This window comes from Alligator mississippiensis, chromosome 5, assembly GCF_030867095.1.
Source record: "Alligator mississippiensis isolate rAllMis1 chromosome 5, rAllMis1, whole genome shotgun sequence".
NCBI classification, from domain to species: Eukaryota; Metazoa; Chordata; order Crocodylia; family Alligatoridae; genus Alligator; species Alligator mississippiensis.
In genome coordinates, this window is record NC_081828.1 from 187,490,431 (window position 1) to 187,510,029 (window position 19,599).

General features: G+C 43.4%; 1 protein-coding gene across 13 annotated transcripts in view; it reads left to right on the forward strand.

Moving 5' to 3' along the window:
* The window catches only part of KIAA1217 (KIAA1217 ortholog), a 279,741-nt gene that overhangs the window by 233,390 nt on the left and 26,752 nt on the right, over nucleotides 1–19,599 (forward strand). For all 13 annotated transcript variants that reach the window (XR_002093624.2, XM_006258396.4, XM_014608974.3 and 10 more), the window contains 3 exons: nucleotides 2,853–3,028; nucleotides 16,605–16,729; nucleotides 16,991–17,138. Coding sequence is in view for 12 of the 13 variants with exons in the window: in XM_006258396.4 (XP_006258458.2) it covers nucleotides 2,853–3,028; nucleotides 16,605–16,729; nucleotides 16,991–17,138 (449 nt within the window). In the remaining variant the exon portion in view is untranslated. The remainder of the gene's footprint in view (nucleotides 1–2,852; nucleotides 3,029–16,604; nucleotides 16,730–16,990; nucleotides 17,139–19,599) is intronic.

Consider the following 19,599-nt stretch of genomic DNA (forward strand, 5'->3'; position numbering starts at 1 on the left):
TTGCAGCTTTTAATTGCAGCAGAGGAGTGAGGAGACTGTGAGGACTCGGTTCAGTTCCAGCTTCTGGAGGAAAACTGTTCCAGGGGTGTTAGAAGATTCTGTCCCTGTGACTCTAGAAAGTACCAGTCCTATCTACATGCCCCATCCTTTGGCCTAACAACTTCCTGGAAGAGATGAGTTCTCAAATCTAGGTCATATGTACCACAGCATACTTGTTTCTCTCAGCTCACCCTCCTATAATGCCTTTCACCATGTTAAATCTGGATACTGAGCCCACGCTGAGTAATTGCACATACAAAAGGGCTTTAAAATGATCCTGTTTGTAATTTTGTACATGAAAACTTCAGACTTCCAAGCACTGTTATAAACAAGGAATAATTCCAAGCTCCATCATCATTGCTACTGCTACTACTAATCTTGCTGCTACCAACTTCTGCTCTATTTTTGCCTCCTCCAGTTTTGAAATGACACACTGTCTGTCAAAGGCGAACAGCACAGGGAACCTAGAACATTCTTGTTACAGAGCCCACTTCCATCTCCGTGCAGTGCAGTACAGTTAAGGGGGAGGCTCAGCACTCAGATCTGAAAAGTCAATAGTAGTGAATTGACTGTTCTCATTGAATCCCTACCCTGACTGGCAGGATGAACAGTGCCAAGGCAGCTTTTCTGTCTGATTTTTCTGACATTCCTTGGAGTCTTTCTAAATCAGTATCTAAGAAGATATTCCTAAATCCACTTGCACATTAACTTGCAAGATAGGGGGATTACAGCATTGCTTTGAAGTCATGCTGTTAATGCTTTATGTAAACAATAATGTTCTTGCTGAATAGATTGCTGATCCAGATAGAGCTTATGGATCAAAGGTTCAAGCCAATGCGAAGGGCCTAACTCCTAACACTTTGAAAACTAGGACAGCATCTCCTAAGTCAAGAACACTGCTTCCAGAAGTGCTGTCATGCCTACCTAGACCCAAAATGGACTACACAGACAGAACCTTCTTTACTGTTTTATACCTTGTGACATACAGAAAGCTGGAAAAGGGAGGCTGTAGGTTTACTATAGAAACTCAATAACATCAAACTTCTGAGAGGGGCATTATATCCACAATTCTACTTTTAATAATCTTGAGAAGCATTCACTGCTGAGATAGATGGTAACTCCACATAGATACACTCTCTCCTCTCTCCAGCACTGCACACACAAAGAGGGATGTTTAGAAATTCTTACATGCACTTGGAGAAGGGCATACACATGTATTCATGTCACTGGAAAAATGGAAAAAACTTATACTGTTCCTGTCCATAGCAAAATAGCATGTTAGGGGGCCACTGTAATTTTGCAACATTTTCTGGTAGATTTGTGTTGTATTATGGAAAATTAAATCTTGAAGGGCAGTTCCAAGGTTCTTTGTTTAAAGGAAATAAAAGATTGGAGGAGCTTCCATGTTGTTAAATGTTTTAGGTGTTTTAATAAGATGTTTTGTTCAGTGCCTGCCCATGCAAACTCACTTTGGGTCTTATAGCTAAGGAAGGTTCTTTACTTCTTGAGTGATGATTTCTGCCATCAGTCAGGCATTTAGTAATGCCCACGCATCCTCTTACCTTCAAGTTATAGCTTCAGTGAACCTGGTGCATTCCCATTTCAAAACATTTGAGTGAGTGTAACTAGCTCTGGGATTTAGCATTTGGTTCACAGTTCTGTTTGTAATGTACAGAGAAAGGGCAATCCAATTAACTCAACCTTATCCGGTTTGGCTTTGCAACATTAACATGAGTAAAATGTATTAAAATTTATGTTTCACTCGCTGAAGTGAGTTTGGGGGCTGGGTATGCACAGAGAGCAGGTCTCTCAAGAAAGAGCGTGTCATTTTTCATGGTTAGTTTTCAGAGAACCACATTCTGAAGGTTGTTTCTTGTCTATTAAGAATAGTTTCATATATTCCATTATATAATACAGATGAGCATGTTCTTAGTTCATCATTTAAGAAATTCAAAATTTTCCTTGGAGAAGGGATTGCATTCCAGCTTTCACACTTCACTTCTGTGATGTCTTCTAAGTACTGTACAAAACACTCATGAGGGTGCTGACAAACGTTGGGGGGGAATGCACTTTATCAGAAAAAGCAGTGCATTACTTTTACCCAGCTCTGCAAAGTTTATATAGATCAGGTGCTTCAGCAGGGCTTTTGGTGCTTTTAGCTAAAGCTGATTCAACCAGCTATTAGATTAAAGTGCCAAAATGTCCCACTAAAGCACCTGATCTATACAGATGTTGGGAAAGCTGGGTACAACTAACATGCTGCCTTTTCTGGGCATGCGCTGGGCTCAGTGCGGGAGCACACCAAGTTTAAAGTAAAGTGCTGGGCTTTTTTTTTCCACATCGGCAAGCAATGCATGCCTAACTCCATGATATATGCAAAATGGAACGATGTCCCTTAGTGCGCCAGCTTCTAGCACTCTTGCTATTATTCAGCATAAGGCAGGAAGCTCTTTATTGATATTTCACACATGCTGGCTAATGCTTCATTGAACAGATTAGAAAGGTTTCAGGCCTCACAGAGGTACATGCTAAAACTGGTGCCAGACACACTACAGTGTAATGAAGTCAACACATTCTGTTTGTCAGTTTGCTGCTGGAAGTCAGAAACATGCTTCAGAAGTTAATCGAATTTGTGCTCTTTCCTCCCCTTCTTGTTGAAATAACACTTACAGGTAAAGTTAAAAGGGGAAAAAAGGGTACATTCAGCTGTAGGGCTGTTTATCCAAAGCTACTTCTGAGCACTACAATGTATTCAGTTGCCAGGGATGTTAGTCAGGCAGAGAAAATTGAAGTTGATTTCTTTTGTACAACAGCTGCAGAACCAGGAGGTGCTGAGGGCAATGATGAAGAAAGCAGAGCTGGAAATCAATGGCAAAGTAATTGAAACAGTGAAGAGGCTGGAGGATCCTGTGCAGCGACAGCGCAACCTGGTGGAGCAAGAAAGGCAAAAATACCTTAATGAAGAAGAGAAGATTGTGAAGAAGCTATGGTAGGTGGAAAATCCTCATCATGCCTTGCTGTTTGTGCTTGGTTTTCTCATCTGTAAAACTTTAACCTCTCCATTGACTTCATAAGGGCTACTTCTGTGAGCGAGATCTACTTACCATGCACACTTTTTCTCCTATCATAATTCTGTGCCCTCTAGGGCTCAGGACAAACATTCAAAAAGCCTGAGCCTGAATTGATTCAGTCTTTGCAGGTTAGACCTAGACTGAATCAGTTTGTAACTGCACAGACACCCCAGAAATGCAGGTACATGCCTGCAGTGGCTCAGGTTAGAGGGTGCTAGAGCAGCCCTCCCTTCCCTTCCCTTCCCTTCCCTTCCCTTCCCTTCCCTTCCAAAGTCCTGAGCTGGAGGAGGGGGGTCTCCCCCCCCTCCCTTCTGACCAGCCCAGCTGGGAATTGATAACAATGTTTATCACCCCTAACTCAGTGTTCATCACCCCATTAAGAAAATAATGGAGGGACATTACCTGTTGATTCTGGCTCTGTCCCATCTGCCACAGCATGGATTGTAGCCAGCATGTAGTCTTCTAGCTAATGCTGTGTGTCTGTGTAAGGCAGAGGGGACGGGGCAATCTCTGCTTAGCAGGGAGTGGGGAGGGGAGTGGGGAGCAGGGGGAAGCCAGGCAGAGGCCTGCAGTCTGTGCCAAGCTCCAACCAGGCAGCAGAGGGGAGGGGCCAGCCCTGCTGTGGAGCAGAAAGCCCCACCCCACCCAGCACAGAGAGCATGCCGGGATGCTGGGAGATTCTGGTTTAACTCTGGTTTAACCAGCAAAGGGGCCTGTGACAGACATTGCATAAACCGGTTTGAGCCAAATCAGTTGAGTCTGATACTGCATTCAACTATATTTGTCTTAAACCTGTTTCAGCCATTTTCAAACTGGTTTATGTGCACTGAACATCTGTTTTGATACAGGTTTAAGCCAGTTTCTGAACACTTAAAACAGTTTATGTGTAATGTCTGTCCCTAGCCTAGTTCTATAATTGTTTTTAAGGGACTATCTATAAATAAGTGGCCTCTGACTGTGGGTTCTTTGTAACTGGTCTCAGTACTGATGAACAAATCCCACACCTACCATTTGATTCAATTTTTTAAATGTCCCCATCCATCTGCCCCCTATGCTTCCTTATGCTCATGCCCAGCACCACCCCCTAAGTCAGCTATTCAGTACAATGTTATATTAATAGGAGAGGAGGGGTAACACTAGCATTTCCTTGAGAAATGATTTGGTATGGAACTGGGGAGAGAAGAGGGGGAATAATGAGTTTGAAGTTAAGTGTAGAGCAGAGTGATTACTGAGCTGTTCTGTGGAGTGATATAGGACTTTGAAAGACTTAACAGGAAAAACAAAGTTTTAATTAAGATCAGTGATGTCTATGTCCTTCTGACCCTTATACATTGAGACCCTCCAGGCGCAAATCTGCAGTTAGAGAAAAGCCTGCAGGTTGCTTATAAGTAAAGATGTTTCTTGAAGAGTCTTTTTTCTCAATTGTGCAGCCTAATGAGGTTGATGATGTCCAGTTGTTTATTACAGCTTTTGCTTTGACAGTTATGCAATGGGGCCTGAGATCAATCTGAAAACAATGGATGGTCTAAATAGGTCTAACATTTACACTTTGTAAGATACAATGTAATTCATTATTTTTCGCTACTGAGCCTAATATATCTAGCTGCAACTGAAAAATTGCTCTGTTATGTACAGAAGAACTTTAAAATCAGTTTCTTTCTGGAAACATTAATCAAAGTACTCTACCAATACAAAGAGTGCTGGTATTTATAAACAACAAAGGAAACTGAATCTTTTATGTTAATTTATGGCGTGTCAAGTGACTTGTATTTATAACAAAACAGTAATTATAAGGAATAACATTACTCTGGGAATTGATAATGTAACATACGGGGGTACATGCTGAAGTAAATGAGCATGCAGTCCTAAATAAGCTATAGACAGTGCACTTTCCTACTATTCTCCTGTTCAGTAGTGTAGTCACCTGTTGCACATTATCTAAATCCTGGGTGGTGTTCTCTGAGGGGAGGAACTGTCTGTGGCACTTATTTAGAAAAGTGCCTCGTAGAGTGGGACATTGATTGGGGTCATGTGCTACTGCATTCATTCTTACAAATAGGCAGTTAAAATTCTCCTTTCTGATAGTTATGCAGAGCCATAGTGTTTGGATTGCATCCCATATGTAGAACCCTTCTGACTCTATTACACCTCCACTCCACTATCCAAGTAAAGTCTCATGAAGGAAGATTATACAGATTTGCAGTGCAGCCAAGAGACCCTGGACTGAAGAGGAGAATTTATTCTTTAGTGCACAGAATAGAGAGTCTTAGGCCTCTAACAGGTATTCATTTCTAGTGGTGGAAATTTCTTAGAAATCTTTATGGGGGAGAGAGCAGTACAGGCATTCAACCTACAGTACTCATCTGGGGAAGGTTTGGGCATCAGCAGCAGCTCTAGTCCTTCCCCAGACAGGTCCAGGAGGAGACAACTAGTGCCCCCCTCCATCCCCAGCTGCTCTACAGACCAGGGACCCCAGTTCTGAGGGGCAGATAGGGAGCAAGGAGCAGCTGTTCTACTCCCCTCCCAGACTGGTCTGGGAAAGGACTAGAGCAGCCACTGGGCTGGGGAACAGGCAGAGGGCTTTGACCTGCTGCTCCACTCCGCTTCCAGACCAGACTGGGAAGGGAGCATACAAGAATTGTTTCTTGAGTGAGTTGCTTCCAAGTTGACATCTGGATGATCTTTCTCCCGGGGGGTATGCTTCCTCCCCATCCCCTCCCCAGAGAAACTAACTGAATGCTCATACGCTTATGGTTCTACTGAAAGAACGGTAATTTTCCTAGTAGAAATATAGGGCTTTTATAGATGTGCACAGAGCCTGCTCCAACACGCTGGAAATCCAGTGTGTCAGAGCAGATTCGATTAATCAAGCATGAAAATTGATGTGCTCCCTCAGCCTTCTGTGTCATGTATATCAGCATTCCCGTGCATCCCTGTGTTAAAAAAATGGTGGCAGGGGGCTTTGAAATAAAACATGTTTGATGAGCTTTAGTCAAAGTGGCCCAGCATGGGGACGCTGGTACACGTGACACGTGGCCACTTTTAATTGGTGCAGCTCACTAATTAAGGTGTTTGGTGCTGCATCTCAGAGCACATGTAAAAATGCCCATAATGCCTCTACATGATCTTAGTCATTCCCTTGAAAATGTAGAATCAGCATTTTCTGTTCATCCTAAATATTAAAATATGGCATTGTAGTCAATATAAGCTCAATACTAGTTCAACCCTTTTGGAGACATACTCAAACATGTATGCAAACCTCAGTTAGATATATTTCTTAATTGTTTCCAGTGGGACTGTTCAGTAACATTACTCCTATGCCTACACAGTAGAAGGATCAAACCGAAAGAGAGAAATAATGTGATAAGACACATCCAACGTGCTTTGGGCTAAGTAGCTTGTGGCTGTTAGTAATGAAGCTCATACATCACAAAATTACTCCTCAGATGTCAGTTGATAACACCAGAGAAAGATTAACTTTCTATAAAAAAAAAAAAAAAAAAAAAGCTTTGCAATTAAGCTGATACCACTTAACAGATACATATTGGTACACAGAAACAGGAAAAGGAAAGTACTCTTTTTAGTCTTTTAATTATTGCTTCTTTGATCCTTCCTAAATGTAGATTTGTTTCCTCATGGACAGTATTTCAGGGTTTACACTACCTTTGTAAAAATGCAGTAAGAACCTGGAATATGAAAACCTCTCTTCACTTGAATTAGATAATAGCAAACATTCTTCTCTGCTACGTTGAACAGAGCTAACAAAACAAGTATCTTGGCAATTTCATATTTCAAATGAGAAATAATTTTAGACCAACTCCTGCCATTTTTCTCTTAGCACCAGTAGAATCGAGCCTATTTATATAAAAGATGAATTGGCATTTCATCTCAGTTATCGCCATCACAGATGTCTAGTGAAAACCCAGAAAGCACTCTTAAGCAGATAACTGCCTTGAAATCATATAGAAGACACAGTCCACCTTAAGCAAATAACTTTTCCCATTGAAGAAATATACTCTTCCCATTGAAGAAATATACTCTTAGGCAAAAGTCTTAAGGAAGTTCTTTTGGATAAGACAGTGTCTTGTTTTGGATGTCAGATACTAAATATCAGCCTTAAACTTCATTGGACACAAAAAGCAAACTGGAAAAACCTGCCATGATGGTGACATTTATATGAAAAGTATATTTTAAAAAGATATATTTTAATCTATAAAGGACTAATAAACAGCTTTATTTTATTATATGTATATGTTGCACTTCCCAACAAAGGCTTAGCGTAGCTTACAATAAGAGACCAGTAGAATACTGAAAAAAATATAGTAAAGTGGAATAATATTACAAGTTTGGCATGTTCATTTGTTAGATAAAGTGTGCATATTTATTTTTTTGAAAGGAAGTGAGATTTTGGAATTAGAATTTAATATTAGAATTTCTGTAGTTCACACTAATTTTGAATGAAGTTCTGCAGTATCTGGGAGCATCTGTGATTGAAATACAGTTCATGAGATGGGTTTTACAACTACTTAAAATCGCTGCCTCTGCTAGGCAGATTTTCCAGGGAAAACTCCTGATTGGAAAGTGAGTGGGAAATGTGATGGAATTTAGTTTTCATCATTCTGCAGGGCTTTTCTTACTATGGTGAGCTCATGTAACATTTTCTCTCTGTTGCATTTTTATTAACTGTGAACTGAAATCACTATCCTCTCTTTGTGGTTCCCAACTATATGTTTCAAACCTGATGTAACAATATATTCTAAATATGTTTGCTTTCAAATAGTTAATGTGATAGGTTATTGTCTCCTAATTCAGCTAGTAAATATATGTGTTAGTTGCCAGTGTAAGGCATATTTTCATAACAATTTTACCCTTTTAGAAATACTATATAACAGCACTTACCACGTTGTGAGAATTTGATATACATTTCATATGTCTAATATTGTAAAAGCCTTAATTGATCGGTCTGCCCATAATGCTTTACTGGCATTCTGGTTGGCTGACAAACAACCAACCAGAGTGCGAAGAAGCGTTCGGACAGGAAGTAGTGGTGCCATGGAGCACTGCCACGATGGGGACACGGGGCAGAGGGGTGAGGCCAGCTGTTCTGGCGTCGCCTCCCCCTCCCCCTGCTCCCTTGAGGCGGCAGCAATAGAGCGGGTGGAATGGGGGGGGAGGCAGGCACTTGCCTCACCCCCTCTGCCCTGCTCCCTGCAGTTGGTGATGATGGAGCAGGGGGGGAGCAAGGCCACCAGTGCTGGCCTCAGCCCGCCCCTCCCCCCTTCTGTCACCACTATCTGCAGGGCCAACGCAGGCTGATGCCATGGCGGTGGGGGAGGAGTGGGCCTGACGCGGGTGGGGGGAGGAGCAGGCATGCCGTGGGGGTGGGGGAGGGGAGGAGTGGGCCCAGGCCCAGTGCTGGGTGGGAATGGTCTGGGAAGATGATCTGGTTCATCGCTGTGAAGTGCAGCAATCCCTGTGACCAGCCGCTGCAGAAGGGGCTCCTGCTCTTCGGGGTGATGTTCTCTGTGCTGCTGCAGGAAGCCTTTCACTTCCTCTGCTATGAGCTCCTTAGGTAGGGACTGCAGCTCCAGCAAAATCTGGGGCGGGGAAAGAAAAGATAGCTTCCTGGGAATGCAATCCTCACAGCGCTGTGGCGCAGATGCGCAGTCCACCTTGGGGAAGGGCGGGCACTGCTGGCATGAGAGGGAGGCCAAGATGACTGCTGCCCAAACCCTGCACTGCTGATTGTCTGAGAGGGCTGCTTGTTGTACAACCCAACTCCTCTCCACCAATCGGCAGTGAGGGGTGAGGCCACATGACAGAGAGACAGCCTTCACAGTCAATCAGTGGTGAGGGGCTGGGCCACCAGGGCCTCTTGGCCAATCAGAGACATGGGGGGAGGAGGAAACCTGCTGCAGTCGGCCCACAAAAATTGGGACAGCCCTACACTCTACCTGCGAAATCTGCTGGCTGCCTCTTCAAGTTGGGGAGACCCCTATGTGTAAGGCGTACAAATACAACATTTACAACATAATAGCTACAGCATACTGCCAAACAGCAGCCCACCATCCCCTTCAAAAGTGGCTAAAAGTTCATTCTTCCATACTCTCTGTCTCATCTGTGTTTCTACAAGGCTTCATTTCCCTTATCAGTACTTAACAAAATATCAGGAATGAATCTGATGTATTTAATATATAGTCAAATGTGGAAGGCCTTTTAAAAATGTAGCCATATGTACACTGGACTGATCTGATTCCAGTCTAGCGAGCCAAACTGAGCAGAAGAGGGGAGGAAAAGGCACCCTGGAGTCGTAGGCTAAGTACAGACATTCAGAAAGCCTCTGCCAGAAGCACTAAACATTGCTCTTCACTTAAAGTGCTGCAAGTGAAAGGTTTTTGTGCTGAAAATTGACCCCAGGAAGCCCTTTTTGTTTTTGCATTCTGAGATGTAGAGAGGAGAAAAGAGAACAAAAAATACCTCATCTCCTCTCTAGAAGTCTTCCTTTATATCCTGTCTGTCTGACCATGTTAAAAGCATGCCAAAAGAGCAGCAGAATACTCCATGCTTCCTGCTTTCTTCCCATTCTGACCTGGAGACAGTCCAGGTCCTTATCGTAATGCTTGAGGTCTCCACTGACATAATTCCCAGACACACAGGATCATAGGAAAGAAGGGCTGGAAGGGACTTCACAAGGTCATCTATGTGAGAAACTGCCTTTCTGATCCTTGCTCAAGAAGATAGCTGTACTTGCTAGGAGCACTGAGGTAGCTTTTGTTCAAAGTGATGGTCATAGCTGCTGGTACCAGAACTTTGTCAATGTTGGTCTGTGGCTGGTAGGACCTTCAGGCAGGTGTGAGCTCAGATTGCTTTTGCAATGTGTGGTAATGGAAAGATGAATTTTACAAACTCCTTCTCACAGTTTTTCAGTTCCTTCAGTGCCATCTGCATTGTCTCTTTTTGTGCAGCAAATGTAAGACCAGTATTTATCTATTATTGTGTTTAAATTCACCTGCCCCTTTTTTCTGCAAAAGGGAACAGAGCAATATTCGCTTGCTGCCATCTAGCGGCCCCTTTCATGTTTTCTTAAAGGTTTTCTTGGTGTTAGCAAGGAAGATGGTATTACTTTCTTTTTCATAGGGTGTCTTCAAAATTAGTGGTCCTGAAATAAGCTCGCTCATCTGATGTTTGTTTTATTCATTCATGATAGTACTTGTGTGTGTAGTGCTTTGTGCCATTCCGCCTCCTAATTTGATGAACTGGCAGATTTCAATATCTACAAATCCTCCTTTCCAGGTCTCTCTAATCTAGATTCTTATATATTTAAACCAGGTGCTTACCAGGTGCAAATAAATTATGTTCAGGGAGACTGAGTGGAGTTCTCGAATGCAATGAGAGTCAGAGCTATTTTATATTATTGCCAAATGGATCACCTTTTCTCTTTTCTTTTAATTGAGTATTTATACTAATACTATCTTACCAACAGGATGGGGGACTGGCTTGGATGAAAGTCCTAAAGCAGTAGGATAAAAGTAAAAAAAAAAAAAAACAACCAAACTTTTCATGCTAATGATATGGTTGTATCAAAATCAGAGAATAAAAAAGTATAATGACTAATTGATTGCTTTAACAAAAGAGAGATGTCGATTCAGCACCAGATAGGAGCTGAATCGACTGTGCAGAAAGGTACCTCAAATCAGAGTCCCCAATTGCAAAATAATCCCCATTTTTATACTATTGTTACCATTTTTTAAGGCAGGGTTTTTCAGCCTTTTTTAACAAGTGTACCCCTTTTGGCCTTAGTTTCAGCTCATGTGCCCCTTTATATTTTTTCCTTGATATTAAGGGAGGGGGCAGATCAAGGCCCCCACAGTGACCAGAGGGAGTGGGGCTGGGGCAGATGCTGCATAGGTGGAGGGAGAAGAAAATTATTTGTGGGGGAGGGGGCTGAGCATGCACGTGCACGTGCACCCCCCTCCTCCCCAGCAAGTAAGTCTGTGGGGGAAGGGGCAAAATTTGCCGTAGCCCCCACAATCCCCTCCCAGCACAGCCCAGCCCAACACCCCCACTGGGAACAGCCCAGCACTTCCCCAGCCCCAGCCTGCAAAGCTCAGCCTACATGCTGGTCTGGCAGCACGTGCCCTCCCAGGGGAGCACGTAGCAGTGGTGCTGAGAAGGTGGGGGGCTTGCACGTAGCAGCCACCACCACTGCCACCGCCCTGCTTGGCTGCGTGCCCCACTGCTTTCCCATGGCCGGTTGTTCTGTGGGCTGCTGACAGGTCTCGTACCTGGCCAATCGTGCGCTACTGGGGGTGGGCACAAAACACACCTTTCTTTGCCGCTGTGCTGTAAGGAGGGCGGGGAGGCTCTGCAGTGTGCTGTGCAGGGCCGGCGGGGCCTGGTGCATCCCTCCCCTGCCTCCCTCCCCCACCAGATAAGAGGTGAATGCTCTGGGGTAGATGCTTCTGCTGAGCCCTGGGGTGCTCTCCATCCCTTCCTGCCCACCCACCTACACATACCCCCTACAACCTTTCTAAGTACACCTGGGGGTATGTGTACCCCTGGTTGACAACCGCTGGCTTAAGGTACCTGACCTGTCATATCAAAAGATGTGTACCTACCTATCTATTGATAGTTATATATATATCAAATATGCATTGATGATTAACAGAAAAAGAAAAACTTGCAACTGCAGCAAAAAGAAAAGTTTTGTTTAAAACTTAGCTGTGTGGGTTTTTTGTGTGTATCTTGGACACCCCAAATTAATTCTAAACTTTCCTGTATCTTAAACCCTTGTACTTCATTTTTGCTGCACAAACTCTGCCTAATTAATACTTTCGGTCTGCCCTGTTTACAGTTTCTATATTCTGCAAGCATTTGTATTTTTCTTAAAACCTTGGGCAACAGCATGTAGTTGATGGCATTTGTTTGCATCAGGGTTGCAAATGTGGAGAGATGCCAACATGATGAGGGATGTAGCTAAATTCACACATGACATTTGCAGACCAGCACTTTCCACCAGTATCTGATCACTAGAGCCATCCTGAGGGGTAGACCTTAATGCAGTGACACTGTAGAGTTGTGACCAGTCACATGTGCTGGTGAGGGCTGGCTGCAGGAAGCAGTGGTTGCTGTCAGAGACCCCAGAAAATGGTTATTTCTTTTGTGACTTCCCACAGTTAGGTGGCTAAGCAGTTTATTTATGCCTTTTTCTAATGTGTTGGCAATTTTATAAGTCTTCCCTTGGCAACTGAGTAAGATAATGCAAGAGACTATCTATAAAGCTCAAAATGTAATGTGCTTACTCCATATGTGCTAATTCTCAGCAAAACTTGTTTGAGCATGAGTAGCACCACATCAACATGGCTATGCTACCAGTTTGGGAGGTAGGTCATGGAGAGCAGGTGTTGTATATCTCTGTGGTGCTGCTTTGCACTAAATAGAGATGGGAACGTATGCAGTGCCTCTGCCTCCACCCTGTGGACTGTTTGAGTGCAGCTCCATTTTTTTCTGATCCATTTAGCATTGTGAAGCTATTTAACAACTAGTTCTCACAAATAATTTGTGGTCTTTGGCTTTTAGTGAGCGCTTTTGTCATGTGTACTTGTTGTTCAGGCTCTGAGGATGTTATTAATGGGATGCTTAAGTCGCATGTTTTTTTGTTCTCTTCAGAGGATGTGTGTAGCCCCTTAGAAAAAGGTTTCAGAAGTAAGTATTTGTGTTTCACCTTTGAGTAATTGCCCACAGATGCATTCTTACTTTGTGGGTGTGCCTCATGCTTTGACTGGGGACTCTTCTGCTTCAGCAGCAGCCGAAGAGTGTGCCCTAACCCCACCCTTCCTTGATCCCCCATGCTGCAGGGATAGACGGCAGTGCACATTTCCTGCTCTTCATTTCTCCTCACCCACTTGGCAACAGACAATAGAGCCTGCTTGTCCTTCCTCTACCTCACCTGAGGGCATTGCGTCCAGACTGTGGCAGACAACAGGACCAGTCTTCCTGGCTATGCAGAGCAGCAGTTGCATAATGGTGCTAGCACATAAGCCATCTATTTCACCTGTCTAATCTTCAGAATGCTGCAGCAGATCACCCAAGCTGTCATCTGTCTACATCATGAAAGAAGACTCAACAACTCTGTACTCTGCAGCATATTTGTGCCATGGAGCCATCCAGGCATAGATCAGTTCACAGCTGAAAACCAGAAATGTGCCTCTTTCTGCTCCAGGGAGTGTTCAGCCCCAAGTTCCCTGTTAGACAAATTTGTAATAGTGGTTGAGGAGCCTCCTGTGTCTACTCCATCCTACACCTGTAATCCTGGTTGTCCTCTCCAAAGTGAGACAGAACCAGGCCCTAGTGGCACTAGTGGTACCTATGCAATGGTCCCAAATCCTTGTGGAGGCATTTGTCACTTTAGATGTACTGCAGAAGGAGGGTACAAATGGTACTCCTTTGCATGCTTTGCTCAGGTCCTTTCTCCACATTACAAAGGAAAGTAATGGCTCAGCCACTGTGCCTGAAGTGTCCAGTGAATAGATTCTGTGAAGCCAGGCCTGAAATACGCTGAGGCAAAGTCTGCATGGGGCATCTTGAGAGTGAAAACAGCCAAGTGCCCAAGCAAAGATAAGTAAGCTCGTACCACTGTCGCTGAGAGCTTTCTTGTGTTCTTGTGACGCAAGCTGTGGGAAGCACTTTTCTACTCTCCCAGGACTTCATCACCTTGGAACCAAGTGAATTGTTTTTCTTTTTTCTTTTCTTTCTTTTTCTCTTTTCTCTTCTTTTCTTTCCACTTCTTTTTCCTTTCTTTTGAGAGACTGTGAACTCCTCTACAGCTCTGCGCCTCACTACTGGTTCCAGCAGACAAAAGACACCTTTGTAAAAAGGCCACAGGCAACCCATTTAGTTGCCTTGCCGACAGTCTTGTGCTGGATTCATCCATTGACCTTGAAGTAAATCCACATCTCTGTCTTGCTGTCAGTGGACATAGGAAGGTACCACTTTTTTTTTTCTCTGTCATGGATTTCCCCAGAGCTGCTCATGCTCTGGGCTTTCAACTGTGCCCTTTGCATGATGGTCTAACACCAGCATCTGACAGCCAGACATGGTGCCTCCTCCATTTAGGGCAATTGGTCACTATTTCTCCTTGGTAAGTCTCTCAGCTCTGTCTCTGAGATGGGGTCAAGGGCCTTGAGCTGGCACTGTATGGCACCTCTTCCCCCCCACCCCCAAACACAAGGAGCAGATTGACCTCCTCACTGCCATCAGGATTGAAACCTCTGTACCAATCCTGATCATGATCCACAGGGTCTATCAGCAGAGGTAGACAACAGAAACATCCCCATCCTGGTTGCACCAAAGATTTGGCACTTTTTAAATGGCAAAAAGCTTTCTTGTGTAAGCTAAGGCCATTGACTTTGGTGAAGGTTCTTGCCCTTTTTTAATAAGAGCATTGAGGAGCCTCTGGTCTTGCTTGACAAGCAGAACTGTTCCCTGCATGTTTTCTGCTCTGATCCGTGTCACTGGTGTTGTGTGACAGTATCATATCCATCCCTAAGCCCCTCTGAGCTTCCATAGTTATCCCATAGGGCCAAGAAGCCAGAAGAAGGGGTCAGGTCTAGAGCTCCTTCTTCAGGAGCCTCCTGTTAGGTCTCTAAAGTCTGATGAAAATAAATATCCATAAGAGCTTTCTATGCAAAATATAACTTTGCTTTTTATGTTCTGTGGTGCTGTGGTTGAGTGTCACTGCTGTCCTTCATCTTAAGGTAATTTTAAGTTGCCCTGGGGAAAAAAGGCTAGAAAGAGACTTCTGAGGGAAGAATGCTGGCTGAAAGCTGTAGAAGGACACAGAGTCCTTGAGGGGCTGCCATGAAGAAGAGGAAAAGTACCTTTTCAGTCTTGCTGCAGAAAGGAAGATGTGGAAAAATTTCTTGAAGCTGCAGCAATGTAAGATGAGATTGGATATTAGGAAAAATGTCTTCGCTGTTAGGATAGAGAGGCAGTGGAATAGACTGCCTTGGGGAGGTGTGGACGCTCCATCACTGAAGGTGTTCAAGAAGAGTTTGGATAGCTACTGGTTGGGGATGATCTAGGCATAGCTATGCCTATGTTTTACCATGGATATTTCCCATGCTCCTGCTCTCCTCCCCCCTCCCCCCCCGCCTTTTTTTTTTTGCTGCTGCATGTGTCAAGGCATTTTTAAGCTGTGCTAGAGACATTGGGTGTTTGGCTACAGCCAAGGCTGGGGAATATGCCAGTGCTCCTGCTGCGACCGACGTCAGAGATTCCTCATTAGAGCGTCTTATCCTTCCACTCAAGGTCAGACCGATTGCTGTTTTGGGGGTCAGGAAGGAGTTTTACCCTTTGCTCAGATTGGTGTGAACTGTGGGAGGTTTTGTTTTCCTCTGTAATTGGGGGTGTAGCCCTGCACCTGGGACCTCTTGAATGTATATTGACAACAACATTGTATGGAAGCAGGGCATTGGCTGCTGTGGTTCCCCTGTTTTACCTGTGGCAGGTTAGGGTATTAGGTCTATATCGTGCCAGGATTGAATGTTCTTATTTAGAGTTCAGCTTGTGGTTTGCGTGGGATAGTTTGGATAGGGATGATCCTGCCTCAGGCAGGGAGTTGAACTAAATGACCTCTGTAAGTCCCTTCCAGCCCTACTTCTTTATGACTCTGGCTGTGCCCAGGAGGACAGGATTTTGTACAATCTTTGTAAATAAATAGGATTGTATTAAAGAACTCCCTGACTTCGTCATCAATTTTTTCCTTTTTATAATAATGACCCACAACACTCCAAAGTTGGCTAATGGGTTGTGTCAAAAAAGAGAACACTATGTTGTTGTGCTAATTGACAGCAGAGGTAGCTCACTCAGACAGAATCTCATCCTTTCAAAACTTCCTATAAGAAATGCCTGCTACAGTTTGCCTATGTTACCTTAACACACTCAAAAACCCAGTTATAACTCCAATCAGCTGCCAGCTTTTCAAAGGAGCTGTTAGGACTTTCACCTCCGCTTTGCTTGGCACTAACCAAAAATGCATTTTAAAGTAGATGGAAAGGAAGCTAAGGTTAATGCGTGGTTTAACACAAATACTTCAGCAGATCACATTTGTGTTCACCCTGGTCTTTTCTGCCTGTGCATTGTTGTTGCTGCAGCACACAAGTCATACCCTCAGGTAACTCACATCATGAAAACAACTAATTTATACTTGTGTTAACCATCTCACCTGCCCTTTTACAGTATGGATGAACTTGGCAGCACATCAGAGGATGTCAGGCACTTGTTATAATCTGACAGTTTTATTGAGAAGCTGGCCTTCTAATACTTTTACAATCTCCTCTTTTTTGGACCCGGTAGGCAAGGCATTAGAAAATTTTAATGGCCATAAGTGAGGGTTTTTTTTATCTGGTTTGTCCATTTGGTTCCTTGTATTTTCAGAAAATATGATTATAATAGGGTAGTTCAGATAAAGCTTTATTTCTGTTCTTTTAATAGTGAGCTAGAACATTTTGTTGAGGAACTGAAGAAGGACTCCCCAGCCAAGATAATTACCCTGAAAGATGTTGAGGATGGGGCTTTTCTTCTGCGTCAAGTTGGAGAAGCTGTTGCCACCCTGAAAGGTCTGTTTTCTTCCTTAAGTTTAACCGTGTTGTCTTTAATCATTAGATCTGATATAAGTTTGTCTCTTGATCTGGAACTTTACCTCTTGCTTCAAAAAAAAAAAAATGATGCTGCAGGTGTGAGTTATATGGCCTCAGGGTGGTGCTAGAAGCGCAGCTAATGGCACTTAAAGAGTCTCTGACTGCTTGGTTTATGTATTTATTTTTCCTTTACTGCATTTCTCATTTCCAATCTGGATTTCATGCTTCTTCTCTCTCCAGGTGAGTTCCCAACACTTCAGAATAAAATGCGGGCAATCCTCCGTGTTGAGGTGGAAGCTGTCAGATTTCTGAAGGAGGAGCCCCATAAACTGGACAGCTTGCTGAAACGAGTCCGCAGCATGACTGATGTCCTTACTACACTAAGGAGGTGATTTTTTTTTTTTCCTTCCAGAATCGTGACTGGTTTCTGCCAAGGGGTCTGGAACCGCTTTTTAGAGTTGAAATGTCTTGAGAGCTGAACCTGTCTCTAATAATCGGAGGTATAACAACCAGATTTTGCACCCTAGACAGCAGCTGTTGCTGGGGCAGTGGTTGGGCTGCCAGTGGTGACAGTCACCAGTCTCTGGCACCCAGGGTTGGTACTCTGCTTGTCTCTACCCCTAGTTACCCTAGTAATTATTTATGAATTCCTCTTATTCTTTCTTAAAAGCAAACTAAAAGCTGATGTAAGTTGCTCCATGCCCTGCATTTGTCTAGACCAGTTAGCATAAACCACTGGAAACTGAACAGAGACCCAATCTAATCTCAATCTCCTGACTAACGTCTGTGAGCCTCAGTGGCATTTAAATAAGAATCCACACATTGGGTTGTACCAGTCTCTAAGGCAAGTATTTGTAGGCGTTTACACCAGTATAGGTTAGATGAGGACTCTTTGAGGCTATAGCTTAAATTCCCCAAAATATAGCAGTAAAAAATGGCACAGAAAAGAACTGTGGGCATATAAGAGCATACACTTCCTAGAGATGAGCCTATGAACTCCATTTCCTCAACCTCCTGGATACTAGAGATCATGGACTAAATATAGACATTGGATTTTTGACACATTATAATCTGCCTGGCAACTGACTCCCTGGCCCAGCCGCTGGCTTTTTTACTTTTCATTCCATCCAGGAAGAGCGCACACCAACTGCTGTAACTTGCTTAGCCTGACAAAGGGTTTTTGAACCTGAAAGCTTGCTTAATAATTGTTTTCCAACTATTTGGGTTGGTCTAATAAAAGATATCAGATTCACCTAAGGAACCTTGTCTACCTATGTCCTTAGACCAACATGACTACAACCTACACCCCTGCAACATGGAAAATATCGAATTCAGCCGTCTGAAATGGAAACTGTACAACATGAAAAAGAAAGAAGCCAAACTCAACAGTGACATATATTTTCTAAGCCTTTGCAAGAAACACAACTTCATTCCCTGAGGACTAAACTTCTACAATCCCCTGACTACTACACACAACTCCAAATATGCTTCACAGCTATGCAGAAGAACTTCAGAGAAAATTAGAAATCATCTACTTCACCTACTCTACTCCAAAAGAGACCATCTCAGGAAGGAAATCACCATATACTACAACAACTTAAAAGACAGAAATCAATGCATTTTCTCTGACAATATACAATGGATACAAAGAGACTACGAAAAACTTTCTGCAGCATTCATCCTACATAAAAAGAAGAAATGGAACAAGTTATTCCAAGAACAAGCTCCCCAGCCACAAAGCAACCATCAGAGGAACAACACCAACACCCTACAACAGTCCAACCTCAGACTTGATGAAACTGAAACCAGCAACCAACCCACAAATATTACCAATCTCTCCATGCACACACTTACCAAAACTGAAAAATCTGTCTTTTCTAAAGGCCTAAATTTCTGCCCAGAAAAATACACTAAAAAAGTACTTCAATGTGGAGAACTAGAAGAATTCTTCCGACACCTCCACCTCAAGGAATATTTCCACGACCAAACTGAACCCACTCCCAACAACAATTATCCTCTGACAACATTCAGGAAAAGATCAACACCAAAAAGCCCCAAAAAACATCAGATTGGACACCTCACAGTGGACGAAACCCTAACCTTGACCGCTACATTGACTGCTTCAGGGAAAGAATGAACAATGACATAATCAGCAACACACACCACCATAACAACCTCTCTCTACCAGAGAAAAAGGCCATAGAATCTCTAAGATCTAACCACCAAATAATAATAAAACCAGCAGATAAAGGAGGAGCCGTGGTCATCCTAAACTGTGAAGATTACATAAAGGAAGCCAACAGACAGCTCTCTGACACCACCTACTACAAAGAAGTACAAGAAGATCCTACTCCCCTTTTCACCAAAAAACTCAACAATACCATCAAATCATTTCCATCAAGACTACAAGAAAAACTACAGACCTTGATCCCGCTGCTACCTAACCCAGGGGCTTTTTACCTGCTTCCTAAAATCCACAAACAAGGGAACCCTGGCAGACCTATCATATCCAACCATGGGACCCTAACTGAGGAAATATCAGGTTTCGTTGAATCAATCCTAAAACCGCTCGTCACCCACAGAGCAAGTTTTGTACAAGACATTACAGACTTTCTACGGAAACTTAAAAACATAGACCACCTTCCCAGCAACACACTCCTAGCCACCATGGATGTTCCCAGCCTATATACCAACATCCCACACCAGGATGGCATCCAAGCCTGCCTTACATATCTACAGGAACAAGATTACAACTCAGAATACACACCCAAAGATATTACTGACCTTATACACTTCATCCTCACACACAACAATTTCACTTTTAATAACCAACACTTCCTCCAGATGAT